Here is a 10,952-nt window from a genome sequence, read left to right as displayed (position 1 = left end):
TACATATGAGATGAGTATGTAAACAAAGTGGCATAGTTAAAGTGGCTAGTGATACATGTATTACATAAGGATGCAGTAGATGATATAGAGTACAGTATATACGTATACATATGAGATGAATTATGTAGGGTATGTAAACATTATATTAGGTAGCATTGTTTAAAGTGGCTAGTGATATATTTTACATCATTTCCCATCAATTCCCATTATTAAAGTGGCTGGAGTTGAGTCAGTGTGTTGGCAGCAGCCACTGGTGGCTGTTTAACAGTCTGATGGCCTTGAGATAGAAGCTGTTTTTCAGTCTCTCGGTCCCAGCTTTGATGCACCTGTACTGACCTCGCCTTCTGGATGATAGCGGGGTGAACAGGCAGTGGCTCGGGTGGTTGTTGTCCTTGATGATCTTTATGGCCTTCCTGTGACATCGGGTGGTGTAGGTGTCCTGGAGGGCAGGTAGTTTGCCCCCGGTGATGCGTTGTGCAGACCTCACTACCCTCTGGAGAGCCTTACGGTTGTAGGCGGAGCAGTTGCCGTACCAGGTGGTGATACAGCCCGACAGGATGCTCTCGATTGTGCATCTGTAGAAGTTTGTGAGTGCTTTTGGTGACAAGCCGAATTTCTTCAGCCTCCTGAGGTTGAAGAGGCGCTGCTGCGCCTTCTTCACGATGCTGTCTGTGTGGGTGGACCAATTCTGTTTGTCTGTGATGTGTACGCCGAGGAACTTAAAACTTACTACCCTCTCCACTACTGTTCCATCGATGTGGATAGGGGGGTGTTCCCTCTGCTGTTTCCTGAAGTCAAAAATCATCTCCTTAGTTTTGTTGACGTTGAGTGTGAGGTTATTTTCCTGACACCACACTCCGAGGGCCCTCACCTCCTCCCTGTAGGCCGTCTCATCGATGTTGGTAATCAAGCCTACCACTGTTGTGTCGTCCGCAAACTTGATGAATGAGTTGGAGGCGTGCGTGGCCACGCAGTCGTGGGTGAACAGGGAGTACAGGAGAGGGCTCAGAACGCACCCTTGTGGGGCCCCAGTGTTGAGGATCAGCGGGGTGGAGATGTTGTTGCCTACCCTCACCACCTGGGGGCGGCCCGTCAGGAAGTCCAGTACCCAGTTGCACAGGGCGGGGTCGAGACCCAGGGTCTCGAGCTTGATGACGAGCTTGGAGGGCACTATGGTGTTAAATGCCGAGCTGTAGTCGATGAACAGCATTCTCACATAGGTATTCCTCTTGTCCAGATGGGTTAGGGCAGTGTGCAGTGTGGTTGAGATTGCATCGTCTGTGGACCTATTTGGGCGGTAAGCAAATTGGAGTGGGTCTAGGGTGTCATGTAGGGTGGAGGTGATATGGTCCTTGACTAGTCTCTCAAAGCACTTCATGATGACAGAAGTGAGTGCTACGGGGCGGTAGTCGTTTAGCTCAGTTACCTTAGCTTTCTTGGGAACAGGAACAATGGTGGCCCTCTTGAAGCATGTGGGAACAACAGACTGGGATAGGGATTGATTGAATATGTCCGTAAACACACCAGCCAGCTGGTCTGCGCATGTCCTGAGGGCGCGGCTGGGGATGCCGTCTGGGCCTGCAGCCTTGCGAGGGTTGACACGTTTAAATGTTTTCCTCACGTCGGCTGCAGTGAAGGAGAGTCCGCATGTTTTAGTTGCGGGCAGTGTCAGTGGCACTGTATTGTCCTCAAAGCGGGCAAAAAAGTTATTTAGTCTGCCTGGGAGCAAGACATCCTGGTCCGTGACGGTGCTGGTTCTCTTTTTGTAATCCGTGATTGACTGTAGACCCTGCCACATACCTCTTGTGTCTGAGCCGTTGAATTGAGATTCTACTTTGTCTCTATACTGACGCTTAGCTTGTTTGATTGCCTTGTTAGTTACACTGTTTGTATTCGGTCATGTTTCCAGTCACCTTGCCCTGATTAAAAGCAGTGGTTCGCGCTTTCAGTTTCACGCGAATGCTGCCATCAATCCACGGTTTCTGGTTTGGGAATGTTTTAATCGTTGCTATGGGAACGACATCTTCAACGCACGTTCTAATGAACTCGCACACCGAATCAGCGTATTCGTCAAAGTTGTCGTCTGACGCAATACGGAACATATCCCAGTCCACTTGATGGAAGCAGTCTTGGAGTGTGGAATCAGATTGGTCGGACCAGCGTTGAACAGACCTCAGCACCGGAGCTTCTTGTTTTAGTTTCTGTCTGTAGGCAGGGATCAACAAAATGGAGTCGTGGTCAGCTTTTCCGAAAGGATGGCGGGGCAGGGCCTTATATGCGTCGCGGAAGTTGGAATATCAATGATCCAAGGTTTTTCCAGCCCTGGTTGCGCAATCGATATGCTGATAAAATTTAGGGAGTCTTGTTTTCAGATTAGCCTTGTTAAAATATGCCAGATATTGTTTGTCATACTCCTTCTGTTATTTTCTATTGGCACTATAATTCTTCAATGTCAGTTCAATTAATTTGATATGCCAGTGTTACGGATACAGTTATCCTGTGTGTGTGTATCCTGTGTGTGTGTTTCTTTTCTCTCCTTCTCCCCTCACAGGTGAAAATCATCACTCCCCAATCAGTCAACAATCAATCATCAATCAGAAGACACACCTCCTCCTATTTCCTACCCTATCACAGTTCCTTCCCCATGGTTTAAAAACCCCATCATTTGTTTGCTCTAGAGCTAGCTCAATCTCTCTGTAAATGCCATGTATGTAGATCTCTGTGTTTCACTCTCTCTTTGTCTTAAACCTCTCTTTTGTTTGAGCACCTCCATAGCACTTTGTCATCACCTGTGAGTATTGTTTTGGTTATGGTGTTTGTTTGTTGCTGGTGGGAAAAGGGGGAAACCAAGACAAGTCGCCCATGGGCATACACTACCCGTAGGTGTACTTTGTTAAATACACTAGGTAGAACTGGGCGGACCACCCACTGTATTTTTGGTTAGTTAGCTGTTGTTAAAGTAGGCTAGTCTAGCTTAGGGGTGTTTTTGTATATTTATTGTTTCTTTCCTTGGGTCCAGCTCAGCCCCTTTTCCTGCTCCCCCCATTACCGTGTGTTTATAAATAAACTTTGAGTTTGACGGTAGATTTCAGTTGTCCTGGTTATTTCGTTCACACTTTTACTTTGTCACAATTATAATTTGCATGAGTTATGTTACGGGTCTCATTACCATCCCCCTAGACTGTCGGGCCAAAAGGGATTCGTAACAGCCAGATATAGTCAGCAAATGTTTGCTCCCTCTCAGCCTCTATCCCAAAGGTTGAATGAATAAAAAGCAACAACACGCCTAGACTGACTTTCCACTGGTCTAAATTATTACAGTAACCTGGTAACAAAAATAACAACATTGAACGCCTGTACAGAAAAGCTGTGCGTTGTCTAACGCAGTACAATATCATATGATATTGTCAATAGACATCCATGTGCCAGCAATCTTCCCTGAGGTCTAAGATCAAGTGTGGTGTTACAAGCATAAATATTGTACAGGCATCAGTTTGGAGTTTGCAACCACAGTATGTGGCTTTTCAAAGAACTACAGAACAGCTAAAGAACTACAGAACAACTGTATAACATCTAAAGAACTACCAAACTACAGACCAACTAAAGAACTACAGACCAACTAAAGAACTACAGACCAACTAAAGAACTACAGAACAACTAAAGAACTACAGAACAACTAAAGAACTGCATAACTACTAAAGAACTACAGAACAACTAAAGAACTACATAACTACTAAAGAACTACAGAACTAAAGAACTACAGAACAACTAAAGAACTACTAATGCCCAAAGAGCTATCCCAGAAATAGACAATAACACTGGCTGTAATGCCTCAAAGTAATGTTGAGAAAGATTACAGTACACAATGCTCTAACTACTGGAAGTGCCTTTAGTTATATGAATGAAGATTGAATGAAGAGGGGTGGTGCCACTCCTCTGCAGAGCCCGTTAGCCAATCATTCATGCCCTTTGCCATCATTCTCTGTGTCCACTCCTCAGAACAAAATGTCCCCGGAGAACTCCAGACAGCTCCTGGCAGGAGGCTCCAGGTACTGGGATTACACTCTTATACTGGTAACAGGTGGACAGTGGTGGGAAAAGTACCTAATTGTAATACTTGAGTAAAAGTAAAGATACCTTCACAGAAAATTACTCAAGTAAAAGTGAAAGTCACCCAGTAAAAGTCTAAAAGTATTTGGTTTTAAATGTATTTAAGTATCAAAGTAAAAGTATGAATAATTTCACATTCCTTATATAAAGAAAACCAGACGGCACTATTTTCATAATTTTTACAGATAGCTAGGGGCACACTCCAACAAAGTGTGTTTAGTGAGTTCGCCAGATCAGAGTCAATAGGGATGACCAGGGTTGTTCTCCGGGGAAATATATGGAGTGAAAAGTACATTATTTTCTTTAGGAATGTAGTGAAGTAAAAGGAAAAGTTGTCAAAAATAGTAAAGTACAGCTACTCCAGAAAACGAGTAGGTATTTTTACTGAAGTACTTTACACCAGTGCAGGTGGATGAGAAAAGCCTCAGCAGAGAATAGACTCCATTGACACAGTACATGCTTGTGGTAAAAATAGGCATGTCATGTAAAAAAAAAAAAGGTCTTCTTAAATAACTACGATCATGCAACTATACTAAGATCCTGGTGAGGTCATCTCACATGGCACTTGTTACACAATATTATTAAAGTTACCTGATCAGGGTGAATCTCCCCAGATGAAGAGAGCAATCTAGGACATTTCAGCCTCACCCTGCAGGCTCAAAATGGAAATTGTGTGTGTGTGTGTGTGAGAGAGTTTTTGTGTGCATGTGTGAGTGCGTTCATGTGTATGTGACACAACAGAAGCGTTAGTGTTTATTGTATCATGTTGTTTCCAGCTGAGTTCATACACTGAGTCTCCATAGAACACAAGTGTTACGTTACAAACATAACCTTAAAGCCATGCCAGTTATGTACATCACATATACATGGATCAGAGTCTAACAAAGCCTATCTATAAAAACACTAGCTCACACAGCACACCTTGTCCCCAGGCTAATTGCTACCAGATAGCAATAGCTTGACAGAGAGATTCAGCTGATGGATGAGACTACAATATTGAGACTTTTAGCCAGCTGGCTGTTTTATCATACTTCAGGATCTCCAAACTAGTGTCAAGGTCTACAACTGAGCAATGCTGCTGGCAGTGGGTGATTTTAAATATATATATATATATACATTCTGTCACATAAAGAGCACATTTCAAGAAGTTAAATAAAATACATGTAAGTGCCAAATAAAGTTACAGGGTTGACAATTTCAATTAGCCATAAATCCCATTGTGACAGCAGGAATGGAAGCTTCACAAAATAAAATGCTTTTTTTTCCTTTTTTTGCCTGTCTTTTTATGGGTAACAGGCTTATGTTATGCTCAACCTGGTCAGTTTTTCACCACAAAACACCAGAAAATTGCCAAAAAGCATAGAACCAGCTCACCTGCTTTAAACTATGATTTGACTACTAGATGTTCAAAAAAAAAAGGAATATGGTTTTAACATTTTAAAATGAGAGTAATCCCGCGTGGCTCAGTTGGTAGAGCATGGCACTTGCAATGCCAGGGTTCTGGGTTTGATTTCCACTGGGGACCAGAACAAAAATGTATGAGCTCATTACTGCAAGTCGCTCTGGATAAGAGTGTCTACTAATTGACTAAAATGTAAAAATGAGATTTAAGTTCACCTATCCCACCCTTTGCCATTCCCCATAGGGGAACCCTTTTTGGTTCCATGTAGAACCATTTTGGGTTCTGTGTAGAACCCTCTGTGGATAGGATTCTACATGGAACCCAAAACAATTCTACTTCGAACCAAAAGTGTTCTACCTTGAACCAACAAGGGTTCTTCAAATGGTTCTCCTATGGGGACAGCCGATAGCACCTTTTTTTTCTAGAGTGCGGGGTTGACTTTAAAATGAAGGACATGTTGTTTTTTACTTCAAAATGAATCACTAATCACATGAAATAAATAAAAATAATCTTCAGAAATAACTTTGTCAAAGCAACAAAACAACTAGGGCTTTTACAATCAGAGTGAAATCTTAAACCTGGGTTAGGTGGGTTAAAATCTTTCTGTAAGTCTCAGAAATGAACATGTCAATAGGCTGATTTATTGTATTCTCTGTTTGGTCTATATTAAAGAGAACTTCAATTAATATAACAGCATTTAAAATTCTATTTGGTGCAAAATATCAAGGATTACGACACTAGTATTCCATCAGCATAGTAATGATTTATGTGCTGGAACACAACAACTAATGCTCATTACTGCTGGCTCTGTTTTCTCTAATCTTGCTGGTCCTCTGTGTTTGTAGAATACATTTTCCCATTGTAAGTTTGTGTGTGTGTGTTTGTGTGTGTGTTTCTTCACAGTTACATAAAGCCCTAATTGTTTTTACGGGAGGCATAGGCGGGTTCAGAGGTGAAGCCAGATTATAGTCGGAATTTCACCAACCGGATTAACCCGCGATTTAATCACCTTATTTACTTACAAGAAGTGAAAATAATCATTAAGCTTGTCTGTGTTCGTGTATATAAAGGACCCCAAACACAAGAGACTCCACAACCTAACGGACAACCACAAAACAGAGATCACTGAGTTCTACTTGCTGCTCATCTTTACAAAGAAAGGTAAGGTCCAGCCACTTGGTAAAGAGGAGCCGTGGATATAATATAACTTGATTATCTTACTGAAAACGTAAATATTGTTCTTGAATACAGTATGAATTTATTTTGGAAGATACTAGTTAGCTAAGAATGAGTTGTGCTTTTGTATATATGTGCATGTGAAATATGGGATTGGACAGCTCATTTCTACCTCAGGACCCTATGAACATGTAACAGAATGACCATCGTTCCTAAAAAAAAATGTTTATGTAATTCTACTACATCTACTAGTGTGTTTACTAACTTCATTTGAGGCTCTCTCTCCTGATCTAGTGTCTATTTTGTCTAGTGTGGTCAGTTCATCCCCATTCTCTCTCTCTCTCTCTTACTCTCTCTCTCACTCTCTCTCTCTCTTACTTTCTCTTACTCTCTCTCTCTCTCTCTCTCTCTGCTGTGCAGCATGGGATCCTCAAAGCTGACTCTCCTCATGGTCCTGATGGCCTGCGTGGAACACACCTGGTCTGCCTCCTGCGTGGTTGACAGCTTCACAGTCAAGGAGGACTTTGAACCGAAGAGGGTGAGCTTTGCTACAGTACATACATTATGGGTCACATCCCTAGACAGACAAAAACAAGCAAATGATGTCAGTTCTAAACATGATTGGATAAACATGGCTGTACGAGAATGTTTAACGTAAATGAATATGAGATTATTACAATGATCTACTGATTAAGTCTTACGTCTCCATATATACATTTAGTGCTCTGGACTTCCACCCTCATCTCCATCACTGTCTACGGTATGTGTGAGCATTTCTCACCTTTCTGGTTTGGTTCTGTTTCTCTCTGTGGCAGTATGCAGGGAAGTGGTATGCCCTTCAGAAGAAGGACCCCGAGGGACTATTCCTCCAGGACAACATCTCCGCTGAGTACACCATCGATGATGACGGCACTATGACAGCCTCCTCCAAGGGACGTGTCACTCTCTTCGGGTGAGTAGGTCTATATCAACTTGGAAAAACTAGCATATAAAGCATAGAGTCTAAACTAATTGTCTAATTGTACAGAAGAATGTGGTTTGATATCCGAACATTAATCTAAACAATTTGTCTGTTAGACAACAAGATTTTGTGGACAGGAAATATAGACAACAGTTTACATTGTATGTTATGGATCGCAATAATGTTGCGTTTGTATTTGACCTCCGGTTCTGTTTTCCGAGAGCTAATATGAGTTTGAGTTTGTTCTGGATTGTGTGCTGATGAGTGTGTGTTGTTGTGATGACAGGTTCTGGGTTGTGTGTGCTGACATGGCTGCCCAGTACAGTGTGCCTAACCCCACCACCCCCGGCAAGATGTTTATGAACTACCAGGGGCTGGCCAGCTACCTGTCCAGTGGAGGTGACAACTACTGGGTGATTGACACCGACTATGACAACTATGCCATCACCTACGCCTGCCGTACACTGAAGGAGGATGGAAGCTGCGAGGATGGTTACTCCCTGATCTTCTCCCGTAACCCACGTGGCCTACCCCCAGCCATCCAGCGCATTGTCCGTGGGAAACAGGAGGAGATCTGCATGGCTGGCCAGTTCGAGCCTGTCCTGCAGTCCGGTGAGAAAAATGAGATCCCATCTGGATAATTGCAATGAGAGCATTTATCCAGAGCATCCTGATTAATGAATGAAAGATAAGCGGGAGCTTAGAGTTGTAGTTAAAATACAATAAAAAACTATTCACAACCTTAGGAAGATAACTTATTCATGCTCCCTAACCTAACTTATTTTTCTCTTTCATCTACAGGAGCTTGCTAAGTTGGCAGCACACCCTGTGCTCAATTCCTTAAACATGCTGGCATGAGAAGAGGCCTCCAGGGCCGATGGATGCATCCATAGCAGCGCTGTAGAAATGAATAGACCGTGTTGCGAGGCGGGAGGGAAGAAGCCCACCTCAGCCACCCATTGTCTCAAGGGAAGGGTTGCTCAATTAGGTTGGTGTGTTCTGTCAAGTGCGTGTGTTAAAATGTATCTTCTTTTTTTTCAACAAATCTCTGAGTTGCATCCATGTTTGATCAAGACTGCATTTAAGCAAAAAGGCCTGAGTGTGTGTGGTATATGGCCAATATACCATGGCTAAGGGCTGTTCTAATACACAACGCAATGCGGAGTGCCTTGATACAGACCTTAGCCATGGTAAATGGCCATACATCACAAACCCCCGAGCAGCCTTTTTGCTATTATGAACTGGTTACCAATGTAATTAGAGCAGTAAAAATAAATGCTATGTCATACCCTTGGTATCTGGTCTGATATGCTATGGCTTTCAGCCAATCAGCATTAAAGGCGCAAACCACCCAGTTTATAAAGAGAGATACCTGAGGTACATTTGAGACCAACACTGAGACAAAGCACCACAACAAACCTCAAAGTTACCCTGAACAAAAATATAAACGCAACACTCAACAATTTCAAAGATTTTACTGAGTTCACAGTTAATCTATGTTTTTCACATCACTGGGAATACAGATACGCATCTTTTAGTCACAGATACTTTAAAACAAAGATCACATTTTCAGCATTCAGGAATTGTGTACAAATCCTTGCGACATGGAGCCGCGCATTATCATTTTTAGTTTTTAGTTATTGTATTTTTAGTCCAGCAAATTCAACCAAATCTATCTGGACATGAATACTACACTGAGTACAACAAACAGGGGCACACCTACCTAACCCCCCCCCCCCCTATTCGACAGCGCAAAGCCTAGCAGTACTATTTATTTTCTCTGAGAGTGAGGTGGATACAGTTGAAGTAGGAAGTTTACATACACCTTAGCCAAGTACATTTAAACTCCGTTTTTCACAATTCCTGACATTTAATTCCAAGAAAAATTCCCTGTCTTAGGTCAGTTAGTATCACCACTTTATTTTCAGAATGTGAAACATCAGGATCATAGTAGAGAGAATTATTTATTTCAGATTTGATTTCTGTCATCACATTCCCAGTGGTTCACTCAATTAGTATTTGGTAGCATTGCCTTTAAATTGTTTAACTTGGGTCAAACATTTCGGGTAGCCTTTCACAAGCTTCCCACAATAAGTTCAGTTAATATTGGCCCATTCCTCCTGACAGAGCTGGTGTAACTGAGTCAGGTTTGTAGGAGTCCTTGCTCGCACACGCTTTTTCAGTTCTGCCCACACATTTTCTATTGGATTGAGGTCAGGGCTTTGTGATGGCCATTCCAATACCATGACTTTGTTGTCCTTAAGCCATTTTACCACAACTTTGGAAGTATGCTTGGGGTCATTGTCCATTTGGAGGACCCATTTACGACCAAGCTTTACCTTCCTGACTGATGTCTTGAGATGTTTCTTCAATATATCCACATCATTTTCCTACCTCAACAAACATTTGGCAAAACACAACACACAATTCTCTACCTTTGGCACAACCTTCACAACTAAAATCTATTGTGTGCAAATGAAAAGCAACACTGTTCAACAAGCTAAGCTGAATTATCAATTGATCACTTTCTCTCTTCACATGTGCAAACAGTGCTTGCATAAATGTTCACTTTGCAATCAGACCTTTGGTATGGATAAAAAGACCACAGGTGAGTACTCCCATGTTTGGCGAACAACGGAAGCAAACTTGACAGAGAGAGGTAGAGTTTGAGGTGGGAGTAGAGGTATTTTTTATTTATCTAATCAAGTCAGTTAAGAATAAATTATTATTTACAATGACGGCCTACCTTGGATGACGCTGGGCCAATTGTGCGCCACCCTTTCAGATTCCAAATCACGGCAGGATGTGATGCAGCCTGGATTCAAATCAGGTACTGCAGTGACACCTCTTGCACTGAGATGCAGTGTCTTAGACCACTGTGCCACTGGGAAGAGGTAGAGACAGAGGTGGACATAGAGGTGGAGATAGAGGTGGAGGTAGAGATAGAGATAGAGGTGGCGGTAGAGGTAGTGAGAGGTGGAGATAGAGATAGAGGGAGGTAGAGAGAAGTGGCGATGGAGGTGGAGGTTGGGGTGGAGGTAGAGATGAAGGCGGAGGAGTAGGTGGAGATAGAGGTGGAGGTGGGGGTAGAGATGGAGGAGGAGGTAGAGATGGAGGTATTTGTATTTATTATGGATCAAATCAAATGTATTTATAAAGCCCTTCTTACATCAGCTGATATTTCAAAGTACTGTACAGAAACCCAGCCTAAAACCCCAAACAGCAAGCAACCCAGGTGTAGAAGCACGATGGCCAGGAAAAACTCCCTAGAAAGGGCTGAACCTAGGAAGAAACATAGAGAGT

General features: G+C 42.6%; 1 protein-coding gene across 1 annotated transcript; it reads left to right on the top strand.

The window, feature by feature from the left end:
• The first annotated feature begins 6,554 nt into the window (after positions 1-6,554).
• rbp4l (retinol binding protein 4, like) lies at positions 6,555-8,944 on the top strand. Its single transcript, XM_020484475.2, has 5 exons — positions 6,555-6,673; positions 7,109-7,226; positions 7,504-7,640; positions 7,936-8,261; positions 8,451-8,944. The coding sequence occupies exons 2-5, from the start codon at positions 7,110-7,112 to the stop codon at positions 8,459-8,461; spliced, it is 591 nt and encodes a 196-aa protein (XP_020340064.1). The 5' UTR covers positions 6,555-6,673; position 7,109; the 3' UTR covers positions 8,462-8,944.
• The last annotated feature ends 2,008 nt before the right edge of the window (positions 8,945-10,952 follow it).

Source organism: Oncorhynchus kisutch, linkage group LG6 (assembly GCF_002021735.2).
Source record: "Oncorhynchus kisutch isolate 150728-3 linkage group LG6, Okis_V2, whole genome shotgun sequence".
NCBI classification, from domain to species: Eukaryota; Metazoa; Chordata; class Actinopteri; order Salmoniformes; family Salmonidae; genus Oncorhynchus; species Oncorhynchus kisutch.
This window is presented reverse-complemented; position numbering and strand designations above follow the sequence as displayed.

What these genes read in the sequence shown, in the direction of transcription:
- rbp4l (XM_020484475.2), top strand. Translation starts at nt 7,110, where the DNA reads ATGGGATCCTCAAAGCTGACTCTCCTCATGGTCCTGATGGCCTGCGTG. An exon ending in AGGACTTTGAACCGAAGAGG is followed by an intron (nt 7,227 to 7,503) that starts GTGAGCTTTGCT and finishes TCTCTGTGGCAG; the next exon opens with TATGCAGGGAAGTGGTATGC. An exon ending in GGACGTGTCACTCTCTTCGG is followed by an intron (nt 7,641 to 7,935) that starts GTGAGTAGGTCT and finishes TTGTGATGACAG; the next exon opens with GTTCTGGGTTGTGTGTGCTG.